At 48.2% G+C, this 18,882-nt stretch overlaps 1 protein-coding gene across 1 annotated transcript in view; it reads right to left on the minus strand.

Annotated features, from left to right (window-relative positions):
• LOC130609324 (serine/threonine-protein kinase H1-like) overlaps positions 1-16,864 on the minus strand; it is a 36,853-nt gene extending 19,989 nt beyond the window's left edge. Inside the window, 2 exon segments of the mRNA XM_057428201.1 lie at positions 14,625-15,640; positions 16,474-16,864. Coding sequence (XP_057284184.1) covers positions 14,625-15,557 — 933 coding nt within the window. The 5' untranslated portion in view covers positions 15,558-15,640; positions 16,474-16,864.
• Positions 16,865-18,882: the final 2,018 nt, after the last annotated feature.

The following is an 18,882-nucleotide window of genomic DNA, read 5'->3' on the forward strand; positions in this document are numbered from 1 at the left end:
AGCCAAAGATGGATTAGTAGGACCCACTCACCCTTTAATAGCCCCATATGGCCAGTGCGAAAGTCTAATGGAGAGTAGAGACTATCCCAGTAGACTATCATGGCCTGAATGAAGTCACACCACCATTAAGTGCTGCCGTACCAGACAGGCTAGAACTTCAATATGAACTGAAGTCAAAGGCAGACAAGTGGGATGCCACAGTTTGCTTTTATTTGGAGGGGAGTCCAGTACACTTTGAACGAACTGCCCCAGGGGTGGAAACACAGCCCTACCATGCGCCATGGACTGATCCAGACTGCACTGGAAAAGGGGCAAGCTCCAGAACACCTGCAATACATTGATGACATTATCATGTGGGGCAATACAGCAGAAGTTGTTTTTGAGAAGGGGAGGAAAATAATCCAAATCCTGCTGAAAGCTGGTTTTGCCATAAAGCAGAATAAGGTTCAGTCAGCTGATCGGAGCGAGCCTAGCTAGAGCCACAGCCGGCACGCTTCAGCGACCGCGAGGGTCAACGGAGATTAGGAAAATCAGAGGGGATAGCGCAGGGACATCCCGATTCCCGACATCTCCCGATCGCCGAAGCCCCAGCAGCCCTTGCGAGAGGCTGACATGGCGGGGGGCGTTCCCACGGTGACGGTGACCACTCCCCTGCTGCTTGCCTTGAGAAAGCCTTTGAGAGGGGCGGGCACAGGGAGGTGAGCAGGTAGAAGATCTGCTTAGCCTGGTGGCAAGAACAAGCGGTCGGTCCTGGCGTGCCAGTCGGAACGGTTCCAGGGAGATACCCCCCGAAAGGGGAAGGACCCCCTGCCTCCTCACACAGAGGGGGATGGCCCGAGACAGCCCCTGCCCTGTAGCTGTTGCGCAGAGGTAGGGGACCAAAAAGACGACGAGGGTTGGAAGCGAGTTCCTGTTCGACGTCGTGGGAAACCCTCCCCCTTCCTGCCCTGCTTCCCCAGGTGTCCCTCCGTAATAGGTTCGAGGCCCTGGATCTTGAAGGAGAGGTAGGTGAGGATGTGGGGCAAGGCCAGCCCACAAGGCCACATAGGTAAAGGGGGTCGACTTTGCACCTCAAGACTGCCTCTGTTAAGAAAGAAAGAAGGGTCATTGTAGTAGGGGATTCCCTTCTGAGAGGAACAGAGGGCCCGATATGCAGAGTTGACCCTCATCATAGGGAAGTGTGTAGTCTGCCTGGAGCCCGGATCAGGGATATCACCAGGGCGCTCCCCAACCTGGTGCACCCGACAGACTACTACCCGCTGCTGGTCTTGCAGACAGGTGGGGAGGAAGCTGCTTCCCGCAGTCTGAGGGGGATGAAGAAAGACTACAGGGCCTTGGAGCGGATGGTGAAAGAGTCTGGGGCTCAGGTGATCTTCTCCTCACTCCTTCCATCTTCCACTGATGTGGGAAGGAATGGGAAGATTCAGTTCATGAACAATTGGCTTCGAGACTGGTGCTACAGGCAGGGCTTTGGATTCTTTGATAACAGCTGGTTTTATAGGGCACCAGTCTGGACAATGACAAGTGGGAAAGGTTTGTCTCACAGAGGCAAAAGGATGCTGGGGCACGAATTAGCAGGGCTCATTTGGAGAGCTTTAAACTAGATTCGAAGGGGATGGGGTTGTAGCTGGGCTTGCCCCAGTGGGGCAGCGCTCCAGAATTAATGAAGACTGGGAGGCCTCCTACAATCCTAGGGTGAAATCGGTGTGCTCAGCTCGCTCCCTGGAATGTCTGTACACCAATGCGCGCAGCATGGGAAATAAGCAGGAGGAGTTGGAAACCTGTGTTAAGTCAGGAGACTGTGATCTGGTGGCAATTACAGAGACGTGGTGGCACAGCTCACATGACTGGAATATAGTCATGGAAGGCTATGTCCTCTTCAGGAAAGACAGGCCAGCCAGGCGGGGTGGTGGGGTTGCTCTTTATGTGCGGGAGCAACTACAATGCACCGAGTTCTGTCCAGGGACAGAGGACGAGCGAGTTGAGAGTCTGTGGGTGAGAATGAAGGGGCAGGCTGGCAGGGGGGATACTGTTGTAGGTGTCTGTTACAGACCACCGGATCAGGGTGAGGAAGTTGACGAGGCCTTCTACAGGCAGCTGAGAGCGGCCTCACAGTCACAGGCCGTGGTCGTCGTGGGGGATTTTAACTTCCCTGATGTTTGCCGGAAGGACCACTCGGCAACCCAGCCACAGTCCAGGAGGTTCCTCTAGTGTATGGATGATAACTTCCTCATGCAAATAGTGGATGAGCCAACCAGGAGAGGAGCACTGCTGGATCTCATCCTCACTAACAAGGAGGGTCTGGTCGAAGCAGTAAGGGTTGAGGGCTGCCTTGGTTGCAGCGACCACGAGATGGTGGAGTTCAGGATCTTGTGTGGTAGGACTAGTAGAATACCAAGTAGAATTGCAACCCTGGACTTTAGCAGGGCAAACTTTGGCCTTTTCAAGCAATTGCTAGGGGAAATCCCATGGGCAGGGCTGCTTGAAGGTAAAGGGGCCCAAGATAGTTGGTTGGCATTCAAGGACTGCTTTTTCCGTGCTCAAGATCGGAGCGTCCCGACACGTAGGAAGTCAAGGAAGAGGGCCAAGAGACCTGCGTGGCTAAATAGGGAATTGCTGGGTATGCTCAGGTGGAAGAGGAGAGTTCACAGGTCATGGAAGGCTGCTGCTAGAGGATGTAGGAAGGCAGCTAGGAGGACTAAGGCCTCCTTATAATTAAACCTGGCAAGAAGGGTCAAGGACAGCAAAAAGAGCTTTTTCAAATACATGGCAGACAAAACTAACACCAGAGGCAATGTAGGCCCACTGATGAACGGGATGGGTGCCCTGGTGACAGAAGATACAGAGATGGCAGAGTTACTGAATGCCTTCTTTGTCTCTGTCTACTCTGCTGCAGGCAGTCCTGAAGAGCCCTGTACCCCTGAGACCTTAGATGAAGTCAGGTCGACGGAGCGGTTTGCCTTAGTCGATGAGGAGTGGGTTAGAGACCAGTTGAGCAATCTGGACATCCATAAATCCATGGGTCCAGATGGGATGCACCCGCGGGTGCTGAGGGAACTGGCGGAAGTCATTGCTAGACCACTCTCCATCATCTTTACCAAGTCTTGGGAAACGGGAGAGGTGCCTGAGGACTGGAGGAAAGCAAATGTCACTCCAGTCTTTAAAAAGGGCAAGAAGGAGGACCCGGGTAACTATAGACCGGTCAGCCTCACCTCCATCCCTGGGAAAGTGATGGAACACCTTATCCTTGGTGCCATCTTAAGGCATATCAATGATAAGAAGGTTATGAGGGGCAGTCAACATGGCTTCACCAGGGGGAAATCATGTTTGACCAATCTCTTAGCCTTTTATGAGGAAATAACACGGTAGATGGATGATGGCAGAGCGGTGGATGTGGTCTACCTTGACTTCAGCAAAGCATTTGACACAGTCTCCCACAGCATCCTCACAGCTAAATTGAGGAAGTGTGGACTGGATGATCAGGTAGTGAGGTGGACTGCGAACTGGCTGAAGGAGAGAAGCCAGAGAGTTGTAGTCTATGGGGCTGAGTCTAGTTGGAGGCCTGTAACTAGTGGAGTGCCTCAAGGGTCAGTACTGGGACCGGTATTATTTAATATATTCATCAATGATTTAGATGAGGGAATTGAGTGTACTATCAGCAAGTTTGCTGATGACACTAAGCTGGGAGGAGTGGCTGACACGCCAGAAGGCTGTGCTGCCATCCAGCGAGACCTGGACAGGCTGGAGAGTTGGGCAGGGAGTAACTTGATGAAATATAACAAGGGAAAGTGTAGAGTCCTGCATCTGGGCAGGAACAACCCCAGGTTCCAGTATAGGTTGGGGAACGACCTGTTAGAGAGCAGTGAAGGGGAGAGGGACCTGGGGGTCCTAGTGGACGACAGGATGACCATGAGCCAACACTGTGCCCTTGTGGCTAAGAAGGCCAATGGCATCCTGGGGTGTATTAGAAGGGAGGTGGTTAGTAGGTCGAGAGAGGTCCTCCTTCCCCTCTACTCTGCCCTGGTGAGACCCCATCTGGAATATTGTGTCCAGTTCTGGGCCCCTCAGTTCAAGAAGGACAGGGAGCTGCTGGAGAGAGTCCAGCGCAGGGCAACGAAGATGATTAAGGGAGTGGAGCATCTCCCTTATGAGGAAAGACTGAGGGAGCTGGGTCTCTATAGTTTGGAGAAGAGGAGACTGAGGGGTGACCTTATAAGTGTCTATAAATATATAAAGGGGGAGTGTCACGAGGATGGAGCCAGGCTCTACTCAGTGGCAAACAATGATAGGACAAGGGGTAATGGGTACAAACTGGAACACAAGAGGTTCCAGTTAAACTTGAGAAGAAACTTCTTCTCAGTGAGGGTGACGGAACACTGGAACAGGCTGCCCAGGGAGGTTGTGGAGTCTCCTTCCCTGGAGACATTCAAAACCCGCCTGGACACATTCCTGTGTAACATTATCTAGGTGTTCCTGCTCCGGCAGGGGGATTGGACTAGATGATCTTTCAAGGTCCCTTCCAATCTCTAGCATACTGTGATACTGTGATACTGTGAAGGTTAAGGGGCCTGCACAAGACATACAACTTTTAGAATTAAAATGGCAAGATGGACGTAGACAGATCCCCACAGATGTGATCAACAAGATAACAGCAGTGTCTCCACCAACCAGTAAGAAAAAAAACACAAGCTTTCTTAGGTGTTATGGGATTCTGGAGAATGCACAACCCAAATTACAGTTTGACTGTAAGCCCTCTCTATCATGTGACTCGGAAGAAGAATGATTTTAAATAGGGCCCTGAGCAACAACAAGCCTTTGAACAAATTAAACGAGAGAGAATTCATGCAGTAGCCCTTGGACCAGTCTGGACCATGCCAGATGTAAAAAATGTACTGTACACCACAGCTGGGAGAATGGTCCTACCTGGAGCCTCTGGCAGAAAGCTCCAGGGGAGACTTGAGGTCTGACCCCTCAGCTTTTGGATTCAAGGATAGAAAGGATCTGAGAACAGCTAAACCTCAACTGAAAAAGAGATACTGGCAGCCTATGAAGGGGTTTAAGCTGCTTCAGAAGTGATTGGCACTGAAGCACAGCTCCTCCTGGCACCCCGGTTGCTCGTGCTGGGCTGAATGTTTAAAGGCAGGGTCTCCTCTACACATCATGCAACCGATGATACATGGAGTAAGTGGGTTGCACTAACTACACTATGAGCTCAAAGAAGAAATCCCAGTCATCCAGGAATTCTAGAAGTCATCATGGACTGGCCAAAGGGCAGAGATTTTGGAATGACACCAGAGGAGGAGGTAATGTGTGCTGAAGTGACCCCACCATATAATAAACTGTCAGGAAGTGAAAAGCAATATGCAATATGCAAGGATATGCAATATCCTTGGTCAGACTAAAAACACTGGTGTTATCAGCTCTGTTCCCAGGCAGAAAGTCAAAACACAGCACTGTGCCATCAACTACGAAGGAGAAAAATGACTGCTACTGCTGAACCCAGGTCAGTACCCACCCCTTATTCCATACCATTCACGTCATGCTCAGATCCCACATTTTCAATATACCATCACTCTTAGCTAAGTGAACTCTTACCTTAGTGCATGGACCAATCCCTATAAAGCTGCTGAGTCCATCTGGTCCATGATATCAGGCTCCATCTCTTGTAACAGTCTTTCAGAGCAGGAGAGACTGTGTGCAGTGTTCACACTCATGAATAACCTGGACAATAGAGTCCATTGTTAAGTCCACCCCTCGATCATGAGTCCATCTCTATGTTGCATCTCTGCTCTGATGGCCTGAAGTGCCATGGGCCCACCAGGCTTAAAATAATTCACTGTCCCCTTCAGCAGTTTCTGCAGCTTGCTGCTGGGGACTCCATACAGCTGCCTTTCATCTCCAACGCTTCCAAAGCACTGGAGGGGCCCAGTGGACTAGATACTCGTGCATACTGTCCCACACACCCTGCCACTCATGACTGTCCAGCTTTGGGGAGAATCTCCTGGTCCTCCTATATCGTCGTCTAACCCCAGACAAGACCCAAACCTGACTCTGCTTAACTTTTGAGATCAGACAAAATGGTTGTGGGTAAAACACAGTCTGTATGTGTGCCAACATGCTGATCCACATCACAATCAGCAGGCAGGTCCCATGGATACCCAAAGGCCATTCAAAACCTTCAGAACTCTCAAACGATGCTGCTGTACTTGTCACTGGGGCTGGTGTAGCTGCTGTGCTTGCCGCCTCTCCCACCACCAGCTTCTCTGAGTCCAGCTCTTCCTCCTCTGCCTTGCTGGGAAATGCTGCGTGGTCTCCTGCATCCTCCCTGGGCTCGGCAGGCGGCTTCCGGGGAATATTCTCGGCCGCGGGGCTCGGCTCCTCCGGGGGGCTCGGCTCCTCCGCCGCTTTCTCCCTCTGCTCTGCAGCCGCCTCCTTCCGCTCCTCAACCACCCGGACGTCCTCCACCGGCAGCCATCCCCTCGCGGCCTCTGGCCTTGCTCCCGCTGCTGCTTGGTCCCCGGGGCCGCTCTCCTGGGCCGCTTTGGCTGCCGCTGGCTCCCGGGGCCGCTCGCCCTCAGCTCTCCGTGGCCTCACGAAGATGGAGGCGAGGACGAGGGCTAGGACGGTGAAGAGCAGTGGGAGACGGCCAGGTACAAGTCCACGGCCACATCCGTCCCACCCTGCTGCTGGAGCCCTCCCGTATTACAAGTCATTGCCATAAAGTACAGTGAGACAGGAACCTTAGCCCAAGCCCCACACTCGATAAACACTAACACAGCAAATACCGGCTCTAAGTAAGTTACAACATTCTGAAACTGTGAGATCAAGAGGAACAACTCTGAGAGCCAATAAATCAGCATTGTGACAAATGACTATTAATCCGGTCAGATCTGTCATTATCTCAACCCCTCTTGCCCCATGTTGGGCGCCAAAAAGAACTGTCATGGTTTAAACCCAGTCAGGCAACTCGTTAACTCACTCCTCCCCTTCTTTCCCTCCCCCTACTCCCGGAGGGATGGAGAGGAGAATCGAAAAGAATGCAAGTCTCACGGGTTGAGATAAGAACAGTTTAGTAACTAAGGTATAACACAAATCACTACTGCTACCACCAATAATAATAATTATAAAGGAAATAACAAGGGAAGAGAATACAACATCTCACCACCAGCCGACCGATAACTTGCCCCCCCAGCCCGACCAAGCTCTGACCGATGCCTCCTCCAACCCCGCAGTCTACCAGCCCTTCCGGGGCACTCCCAGTTACATCCTGGGCATGACGTGCTGTGGTATGGAATACCTCTTTGGTCAGTTTGGGTCAGGTGTCCTGTCTCTGCTTCCTCCTGGCTTCCCCTCCCCCCTGGCAGAGCATGAGGCTCACAAAGTCCTTGGCCAAACCAAAACATCCTTGTTATCAGCTCTGTTCCCAAGCTGAAAGTCAAAACACTGCACTACACCAGCTAACAAGGAGAAAAATGACTGCTATTGCTGAACCCAGCACATTGTATCAAGCTGCTAAGATTGAAGTGGCCTAGATGGACGTAGATTGGCAACATAAGGGTAAATTATTTTTGGCCTGGTGGACTCATGACAATGCAGGCCATCAGGGCAGAGATGCAGCAAACAGATGGGCTCGTGATAGAGGGGTGGACTTAACAATGGACATTATTGCTCAGGTTATTCATGACAGTGAAACATGTACTGCAATTAAGGAAGACAAGTGGTGGGATTTTTGGTCATCTTTGTTGTAATTTGGCTTACCTTCCAGGGAAATTTTCCCATCAGGAATTAAAGCTCCTTCAATTGTTATCTCACCTTTTGCCGCTTCTTCTGCCTCTCTATCCGCCAGTTCATTTTCTTCTTCTAATTCTGAGCTCACCTTCTGGTGTGCCTTGATGTGCATAATTGCTACCTTCGCAGGCAGTTGAACCACTTCCAACAGTCTCACTATTTCTTGTGCATGTTTGATGTTTTTCCCTTGCAAATTCAATAGTCTTCTTTCTTTCCAAATGGCTCCATGTGCATGTACAACCCCAAATGCATATCTTGAGTCTGTATAGATGTTTATATTCTTCCCTTTCGCTATTTCTAAGGCTCTAGTCAGTTCTTCCTTCTGTGCAGAGGTGTGTATTGGCAAAGGTCCAGATTCTATTACCTCTCTGCAGGTGGTAACTGTATATCCAGCATGCCGTTTTCCACTGATGACATAGCTGCTCCCATCAGCAAACCAGGTTTCTGCGTCGCCTAAAGGGGTATTTTTCAGATCCAGACGACTGGAGTATGTGGCCTCAATGGTTTCCAGGCAATTGTGCTGTACAGGTTCTCCTTTATTCTCACTGAGGAAAGAGGCTGGGTTGACAATGTTAGTTACCACTATCTCTATATCATCTTGTTCCACCGTGATGGCTTGATATTTCAGGAACTTCTGTGGGGAAAGTCAGTCCCTGCCTTTCACCTCTAGTACCGTGGACACTGTGTGTGACACTAGTACAGTAATTTTCTGGCCCAAAGTGAATTTGCGTGCTTCTTCGATGTTTAGTACAACTGCTGCAATGGCTCTGAGGCACCACGGCTACCCTTTGGCTGCTGTGTCTAAATGTTTAGAAAAGTAAGCAACTGCTCATCGGTATGGACCCAAGTCCTGTGCTATCATTCCCAGGGCAATCCCCTGCTTCTCATGGGAAAACAGGAAGAATGGTTTACTTACGTCTGGAAGTCCTAGAGCTGGAGCTGACATCAAGGCGTTTTTTAATTGGTGGAAGGCTTGAGTGGCTTCCTTTGTCCACTGAAGATTCTTGTTGTCTGTTACGATTACTGCATATAGGGGCTTAACAATTAGTCCATGATTGTAGATCCACAATCTACACCACCCTGTCATACCATCTAGGCCACACAGGCCTCTTCTGCCTGGGTAGCTATTAGGATGTCGTCTACGTACTGCAATAACTTCCCTTCTTCTGGTGGGGCTTCCCAGGACTCTAAGTCTTTTGAAAGTTGTTCTCCAAACAGGGTGGGACTGTTCTTAAATCCCCATGGCACTCCCCCCCCAGGACAGTCTCACAGCGTCCAAACTCCCCATAGCACGTGCACCAATCAGGTCCGTCAGAAGAAGAGCCCACCCCCCCACCTCCACCCAACATCCCTCCTGCACCAGTTTCAAAGCAACCACCACAGCCGTGGCTATAGCACGACCCAGATTTTTCTTTTTTACCTGTTCCCGATTCCTATACACTCTCCATGCTTCCTCCTTCACTCCCGTCCACATTTATTCAACAACCCCTCAGTCCCATCTGTCAACATGCCTGTTCCCACTTGTTTGCCTGCCTCAGCACCCATCCCATGCTCAAACACGGGACCTGCACAAGCTCCCCTCCTTTCCCCTTGGTTTTCCTTTTTTTATTTTTCCTCACAGTTGCTCACCTTGCTCTGCAGCGGCTGCAGATGCCTGCCTCTGCAACAGCACTTATGGTTTAACCCTTTCTTAACTCTGAATGTGAATCTGCTGCTTGTTGCCAGTGACAGCAATCTCCTTCTCTTTATGAGTATCAGATAGGACAGATACAGAGGGTGCGCCTCTCAGAGGTACGTACTTGTGATACATAATTTTCCAACCTATCTTCCTGATTACTGTTTTTTAACGTTAAACATCATTCCCCAATATCACAAGCTGAACCACATCTATCCATCTTAACTTTCAGTTTTTCCCTGTCCTTTTCCAAAGCCAAAATTAAGGGATCTGGCAGAGCTATATTAATTTTGCATTCCGTCAGTCACTCCGGGTGGTTTCTTAAAGTGAAAAACATATCTGCATACATTAGTTGTAACAATGTATTATAGTTTAGACTTCCATTTTTAGGCCATTTTTCCTGATCTTCCGAAGTACATAAAGGCCACCATTGGTTACAATATTTTACCAATATTTTCTTGTTTACCAGTCCCCCAGGAGACCCTCCCAGTTCTTTCTAATGTGACAAAATGCAACCCAATGGGCTTTTCTTCAGAATTTCCTTGCCTTGACCAGTTCCCATTTCATAGAATCATAGAATAGTTAGGGTTGGAAAGGACCTTAAGATCATCAAGTTCCAACGCCCCTGCCATGGGCAGGGACACCTCACACTAAACCATCTCACCCAAGTCTTCGTCCAACCTGGCCTTGAACACTGCCAGGGATGGAGCATTCACAACTTCCCTGGGCAATCCATTCCAGTGCCTCACCACCCTAACAGGAAAGAACTTCCTCTTTATCCAATCTAAACTTCCCCTGTTTAAGTTTTAACCCATTATCCCTTGTCCTGTCACTACAGTCCCTAATGAATCAAACAGTCTTTTACAAATCTCTAGCCTTTCTCTCTCAGTGCTCCTTGGATGCAATTACAAAAATAATATGAGAGCATCTACACACAAGATTTATGATATTTTCAGGGGGTTCAGTAAAACAATATCTCTGGGTTCTGCAGAACAACTCCCCTGTTGTTAGATCATAGTTTTGGTTCCAGCAAAATTTACACTGTCCTAGTATCCACGGCAGGTTCCACTGTTCAAAAGTTATTATGCACCCATATGTGAGGCGATAATTCTGAGTGTAAAGTCCAGGTCTGAAGAATAGGATCACAAATATTAGAGGTTATACTTCTCTTATATAGCCACTGGGGCGGAGAGAGGGAATTCTTCTTAACCCCCTTATTAGCCATAGTTTAGTTTTGTCTACTCCTCCCCCACCGCTTTAACACTGTAATCGTTAACACTAACAACAGACATATACACAAGAACAAATAGACACAACACAAGACAGATACACTTCGTAGCTATGCCACGTCTCAGCCACACAAAACACTTTCACACCCACACAGGATCCCACAGACACACTCCACAAAGTGGTTCTGCTTACCCTTCTCCTGCTTCCTACACAGTCATTAGCAGGTCCGTCCTGGCTCCCAAAACCTGGGATGCAGCAGAGACACAGGACTCGCCTGGTCCACGACCTCTCTATCGGCTGATGAGTCCTTGGACTCACTCTATCCACCCCCAGGATCGCTAGCAGCCGCTCTATTGCTCGACGAGTCCCCAACCCTGGACTCGCCTGGTTCACAGCTGCTCTATCAGCTGACAAGTCCTTGGACTCACCCGATCCACCCTCAGGATCGCTAGCGGCCTCTCTATGGGTTGGCAAGTCCCCAACCTACTGCTTGCAAGCCCTACCTGCCAAGGGGAACTATGCTGTGAGCCAGATGTCTCTTTGAACCTTACCAGCAGCCCCGGGCCATGCGTATGACTTATACGCTCCCTAAATTACAAACTTAAATTCCAAGCATACTGTTTTCCACAGCCAGCACAGGTTGTTGTCTGTCCCCACAGTGAGCGGACGAGAAGCAGAGCTCCTCCAGGCAAGTGGCCTGGGGCACCTAGGATGTCCACCCCTCAACTGATCCTGCAGCCGAACAGAGGTCTCCCGGCTGGCTCGCTAAATTGATGCACGGGGAGACTCGACAACTCATTAAAGTTGTAAAGTAGGTATGCTTTTATTCAGTGCTGAGGCGCATGGGGGATAGCTCCTCAGCGTTGTTCTCCTTCATATTTATCCTCTAAACTATTACATATTCATGAGGTTACACAACATGCCTATATGTACTCAAGACCTATCCCGCTTCATATTATAATGAGGTAAAACGTCTTTGCTTACGTAGGGTCTCCTGGTGGTCATGGGCGAGGGTCTCAATATGAAGTAAAAGAGTCTTCCCTGGACTTTTCATCTATAGTTGTTGCGCATGTTCCCTGGTGATTTAGTCACTGTCCAAACCGCAAAGCTGATTTCAGCCGGTTTAGGGGTCCAGAGAACAGGAGTTACTGTTCCTTCCTCTTATCAATAGCCTTGGTCCTCCCACTCTGTTCTGGCAAGCACGATAAGTGTTGAGCAAGCATTTGCTGAGTAAGCACAAGTAAACAGTAACAATGTTAAGCAAGCGGCTTAACACTAACCCCCTCATACATCAGTTAACCCTTTTGCATCACCATGTGCTTACCATGCTGGAAGCAGCCACTGGATGGCTAGAAACACAGGCTGTGCCCCATGCCACTGCCCAGAATACTATCCTGGGCCTTGAGAAACAAATTGTGTTTCTCACAGGCCCCCAGAGAGAATTGAGTAGTTCCCTACCATGAACCAGCCTCTGGCAAAAATCAAACGGTACAATGGGCTGTCAAAAACTACACTGAGAGCAAGGGCTGGTGGGACTTTCAAACATTGGGATGCGCATTTACCAAAAGCCACCTGGTTGGTCAACACCAGAGGATCTGCCAACAGGGCTGCCCCAGCCCAATCAGAACTTTTACATACTGTAGAAGGGGATAAAGTTTCTGTGGTGCACATACAGAATTTCCTGGGGAAGACAGTCTGGGTTATTCCTGCTTTAGATAAAGGCAAAACTACTCAGGGGATTGCTTTTGCTTAGGGACCTGGATATACTTGGTGGGCAATGTGGGAAGATGGGGAAGTCAGATGTGTACCTCAAGGGGATTTGATTTTAGGGAAAAACAGCCAATGAATACAATTATATGCTGTTGCCTGCTATGGAGCACTTTTATAGCCCACCAGCAAGATGTCTTCAGGTCACCAGCGACTGGCCCTGACTTCCCTCTGCCATCACCCCAACAAAGAATGAACTGTGACAAAACCAGACTGGCTCAGCAGTGACCAGAGTTCCACGGTGTCATTAGCAGGCAACAATCCAACACTGCACACAGTCTCTCCTGCTCTGAAAGACTGTTACAAGAGATGGAAACCAACATCATGGACTGGATGAATTCATCAGCTTTAAAGAGATTGGTCTGTGCACTAAGGAATGATATCTCTCTCTTTGTGTGAATGGATGCATATATATATATATGAGACAAGAGTGATGGTATATTGAAAAATGTGGGATCTGAGCATGACCTGAATGGCATAGAATAAGGGGTGAATACTGTCCTGGGTTCAGCATTAGCAGTCATTTTTCTCCTTCTTAGCAGCTGGTGCAGTGCTGTGTTTTTTACTTTCAGCTTGGGAACAGTGCTGATAACACCGATGCTTTTAGTTGTTGCTCAGTCATATTTACTCTGACCAAGGACTTTCTGAGTCTCATGTTTTGCAGGGAGGAGGGGAAGCCGGGAGGAAGAAGAGACAGGACACCTGACCCAAACGAGCCAAAGAGGTATTCCATACCACAGCACATCTGCCCAGTATAGAAACTGGAGGCGGTTACCCAGAAGGGTTGGATCACTGCTCAGGATGGGCTGGGTATCGTTCGGTGGGTGTTGAGTGGTTGTATTCTCTTCCCTTGTTATTTCCCTTATCGTTGTTATTATTGGTGATAGCACTAGTGGTTTTGTGTTATACTTTAGTTACTGGACTGTTCTTATGTCAACCCGTGGGATGTACATTCTTTTGATTCTCCTCCCCATCCCTCCAGGAGTGAGTGGCTGCATGGTTCCAATTTACCGGCTGGGCTTAAACCACAAAATAAATAAATAAATGGGAAAAAAAAAAACAAAACAAGCACAATCCTAAAGCAGCTTAATATGTTTAAAAACTTAACATGTTAGTCCTCCCTTCCATCATTAAAATGCCAATATAGCTTTCACACCTAAACACATGAGAACAATCATTAATTTATTCTGGGGTTTTGACGGTTGTCTTACTGTCACTTCAGAATCACAAACTTAGCCACTTAGTAACACTTTCCTAATGGGTTTCCCCTCACAAAGTCATGATGCTCAGGAATCTAAACATTTTACTCTCTTATTAGAGCTTATAAAAGCTTAATTTTTAAATTTTGCCAGTGAGGGTTACAGGCAAAAACATAACTTGCAGATCTAGTTGCCCCCCACTTTCCATAGATGTGATTCTTAGTGAGATTATGCCTGCGCTTGGCAACTGTGCTGGTAAAAAAAGTGGCTGATAGTTGAGATCTCCCACCATGATTAGAAGCAAGTTTGCAGGAGCTGTGGCAGTGGTGGAGTGATGGGACTCTGGGAGGGTAGGGGCACCCATCTTCTGCCTAAATAAAAAATAAATATCTATCTCCCAAGGTTCCTCCTTCCACAGTTATCCAAGATTATTCTTCAATCCTCCAGTTCGTCACATACTCAACTTAGGAGACAATGCAGATCTATTTCAGAAATGCTCATGTCTCCAGATATAGAAGCAAGTGCCCCTTTGTCTGCCATAATTTCAGCAAAGGTGTTTTTCAGACTACGCTTGGATTTGTATCAGAAATCAGACAAGGTATGTACATACCACACTGCAAACACTCACCCTGGCATGAGTTTTGACAGGAAAGCATCAAGCAGCAGCTTACCACAGCTGAGGTCTCCCCAGCTAGAAACCCACAAGCATGCCAGTTCTGCTCTACAGGAAGAGACCTTTCTTTACACACACATTTTTAAGAGAAGCTCACTATGCTGCTCTGAAAGCAGTTTTGGAAAGCAGGGAGAAAACAGGAAAGTATTTTAAAAGCCAGAATCACAGGGGGTTTTAACCCTGATGATGTTACCACACTGCACACAATAGCCAGCTTCTGCTCATTACAAAGACCCATCTACAGAGAGCTTCTGGCTTGACTTCCCCTCACCATAACCCCTGGCACACTCACCTCGCCTGAGTAACTGTATTTTCCTTTCAGGATCTGCCGATACAAGCGGGTGCGGTTGTCATCTTCAAAGGGCATAGTGCCACTGAGGAGAATGTAGGAGATGACACCGAGCGCCCACATGTCTACAGAGTTAGTGTACGGCTTCCTGACCAGGATCTCAGGAGCAATGTACTCTGGGGTCCCACATGTAGTTTTCATCAGGCAGTCATCTCCCTTCTTCTGAGGACTCACCAGTCCAAAGTCTGTAATCATGATTTTGGAATCTGTTCCTGGATGGTAGTACAGCAGATTCTCTGGCTTTAAGTCCCAGTGTGTGATACGCAGCGTATGCAGATACTTCACACCATCCAACACCATTTGCAGCACTCATGTAGCATCTCTCTCTGTGAAGGAGCCCTTAGCAATGATTTGATCAAACAGTTCTCCTCCAGTTGCCAACTCCATCACCATGTACACACAGTCCTGGGTCTCAAACACCTCAATCAGCTGGATGATGTTGGTGTGGCGAACCCGACGCAGCACACTAAGCTCTGATTCACACACCTCCCTCCCCTCCTGGTATTTGGTCTCTATCATCTTGATGGCATAGGGCTGCTTGGTGGCCCTGTGTTCCACCCGTACAACATGGCTAAAACTCCCTCTCCCGATCAAGGCTTTAATGTCATACTTGGCTGTCACTCTAGTGTCAAACTTGGCACAGTATTTAGCCACTTTGTTCTTGAAGGGCTCAGGCTGGTTCAAATGAGCAGGCAGGTGGTTCCCAGGGTATGGGTTAGCATGCTCTGGAGGTGAAGGAGCTTTGATCTCACAGTGATCCTTGATGAAATGTTTATATACGTCATCGCGGCCTGTGTAAGGTTCAACTTTTTTCACCAGGTCTAGCTGCACATCTCTGGGAGGCTCTGGAAGCACTTTGCTTGTCCCACAGCCCATCACAGAATGGTGTTAATTCCCTATCAAGACATTTGACCAGGGCAGCAGCAGCAACCACATCCAGGGCAATTTCCACATTTGAACTTTAGGAAAAGAATGAGACAAACCAAATAAGTACCACAAAGGAGTTTGGGATGTTCACCGCACTTCACTGCAGAGCATGTACAGTGCTTTGCTGCTTTCATCACAAGCTACTGGTAATAGTGCCTGTAAACCCAGAGTCATGGTCAGAACATATGGCCCTGGAAATCAAACAGTATCTCTTTTTATAAAGCACAGCTTGTTTACTGCTCCCAGCTGAGCACTGAAGCACAGAGATACAGAATGGCTGAGGTAGGAAGAGACCTCTGGAAGTTCTCTTGTCCAGGCACAGCTGCTTAATTGGTTATTACCAAATTTTGGGGAGGAACTTTTTACAAGGGCATGTAACAAGACAAGGGGAAATAGTTTTAAACTGAAATATAGGAGACTGAGATGAGATCTTAAGCAGAAGCTCTTCCCTGTGAGGGGGGTGAGGCACTGGCACAGGTTGCCCAGAGAAGCTGTGGCTGCCCCATCCCTGGCAGTGTTTAAGGCCAGGCTGGAGGGCGCTTGGAGCAACCTGCTCTAGTAGAAGGTGTCCCTGCCCATGGCAGGGGGTTGGAACTGGATAAGCTTTAAGATCCCTTCCAACACAAACCAGTCTGGGATTCTATAGCTTTATTTTTACTTGCTGCACTTCAGCAAGTCTTGATGTGCCAATTAAAACAATATGACTGGCTTAGGAGATGAAGAAGCCGTCTGTCTGTGCTGTGGCAGTTAGCCAGGCAGATTTAAATTTCCACTCTTTGGCTCAGAGCCCATCAATATGGTGCCTGAGCCTTCATAGAAGGCTATGGAGATGCTGTTAGCCTTGAAATGTAATTGTAGGACTTACGACCACCAAGCATACATTCACTCATTCACCACCTCTCCAAGGAGCCAGTCAGCATGAACAGCAGGAAGGGAACCCTGTCTGGTTTTCCATCAGGAGGATTACATGGAGAAATACATGTTTTAGAGGGACAGGTGGAAGAAGTTTAGTCTCTACATCTAACCTGGAAAGAATACAAGGCTTTAGTTGAGATTCAGTTTTAAAATAAGATATCAAAGTAACTCCTCATGGAAATTGAGCATGCACAAACAGTAAACAACTTCATAGAAAGCTCAACTGACTTTCACCAAGGGCTGTCCTATAACTGGGTGCTCATTCAGATTCAAGTACCATGACAAAAAAGAAATCAAGAACTATAGCTAGACCTGAATAATGCCTCCCACTGAGAGTTCTTCCCAGCATTGCTGTACCTTAAAATGGATTAAAAGAAAAATCATATGAGAGCATCCAGAAACAAATTATTAGAGTAATTCCACACATAGAGAAGCACTTATGTAAAATGTCCCCCCGTAAAAAAACAAGAAGGCTCAAACACTGAACTTGAAAACATTGTATATAAATCCACTAACGACATCAGCTGAGATCAGGCATCAACTACCAGTGTCTGTAACTTCTTCCTTGTATATGTAAGGGTCTCAGTGAAGCTGACAGAACCACACCACAGCCAGCAACAAAATGCTTAACTCTATGTCAGTGCTGGTGGAAATGCTCCTGTTTAATGATAACCAGGAGTTTGGAGGAAGGAACAAAAGCACCGGAGAAATGGGGCATCCCAAGCCCCCTCTGAGAAGGACATCACATACTCAGCAGGTGCCAAACTACGGAGAGGACAACACGCCCAAGCTGCGTCTGTGAGGAACATGGGGTTTATGTTTCAATATCCTCCTGCTCCTCTCCTTAGCATCACCAGCACATCGTATCCCATGATTCAGCAGTACAGCACCTCAGCTTGCTTGGCAACTGCTGGTGAACTTTCTTCCTCACACCCTTTCCCCATCCTTAAACTACACACTCCACACTTCAGCCCTAGATGACCTGAAAGCAGTGGGACAAGGGAGGGATGACATCTCCTTGCAGCAATGATGATGGCACTTCATTCTCTGGGAAAGACACAAACATGACATCACTGGGTTTGTTTTTCATCCCATCTGTTGCATCATTCCCAACACAGTTCAGGTGGAGGAGCTATTTCATGCTCCTGCCATGCTTTTAAAAATAGCTGGCTTTATTTTAACACTCCTGGGTTTGTTGGCTGTTTAAAATGCTTAGGAAGTCATACTGTATCAAAAGTTATACCTGCTGATGCATGCTATAGTCATCAGTTAGTACATTTTCAACATTATAACCCCTCCCATTTTCTATCTGGAGATGATAATTACACAGCCATACATCCTCACACTGTCCCTGGGAGGTGGCTTAGCCTCTGCCCGATATGTAAAACTTTGCACATGTCCCTGTCCCCTCTTCATTAGGAGCTGTAGTGATAGGACAAGGGGGAATGGGTTCAAACTTAAACAGGGGAAGTTCAGGTTAGATATCAAGAAGTTCTTTACTGTGAGGGTGGTGAGGCCCTGGAACAGGTTGCACAAGGAAGTTGTGAATGCTTCATCCCTGGCAGCGTTCAAGACCAGGCTGGACGGAGTCTTGGGTGACATGGCTTAGTGTGAGGTGTCCCTGCCCATGTCAGGGGGGTTGGAAGTAGATGATCTTAAGGTCCTTTCCAACCCAAACCATTCTGTGATTCTATGATTCTATGATCCCCTTATTTTAGGCTGTTTCTCAAGGTCATCCCAGCTTGGTGCCACCAGCAAATTAAAAAGCATGTGCCTCTCCTCATCAGCCCGGCTGCTACAGATGGGTGTCCAGCAGCAGGTGTCCTCACCTTGCCCACAGCTGCTCAGACATGGACAACCACCCTGCAAGTACAGGTTTCCCCCAGGGCTTTGCATCTTCTATTAGTCACTTCCTCTAAGCTTTGTTTCCTGAGAACACCAAATGAGGCAGTCACTAATTGTCAGCACAACAATTGTCAATTGTCAGAGCCAACACCTGTCAAACTCTTGGGCTAGAACCATGGATTTATGAGAACTTCAATCAGAGCAGCTCTTCCTTGCATTATTCATGACATGGTAATACTCCGAGGGCCACTGGAGCCAAGAGAATGTCACACCAGGCATCTGCATAAAGCCAACACATCCACCCTGGCAAACTACCAAGGAATGAGGCTAAGGACTGGTAGCTTGCTGCAGAAGGTTGGGGCTGGGGGAGGGGGGGTGGGGTGAAACCTGTGATGGAGCTGGAGAGTGGGCAGGGATCTTGGGGAACCATCCTTTCATCTATGATGTGGTGAACTGCCTGCTGGTTTGGGCACCAATTTTGAGTTTGGGGTCATTGTCAGTTAACCCCTGAAAC

This window comes from Pezoporus wallicus, unplaced genomic scaffold, assembly GCF_028554395.1.
Source record: "Pezoporus wallicus isolate ANWC-B61680 ecotype Strahan unplaced genomic scaffold, APGP_CSIRO_Pwel_v1 contig_6813, whole genome shotgun sequence".
In the NCBI taxonomy this organism is placed as follows: Eukaryota; Metazoa; Chordata; class Aves; order Psittaciformes; family Psittacidae; genus Pezoporus; species Pezoporus wallicus.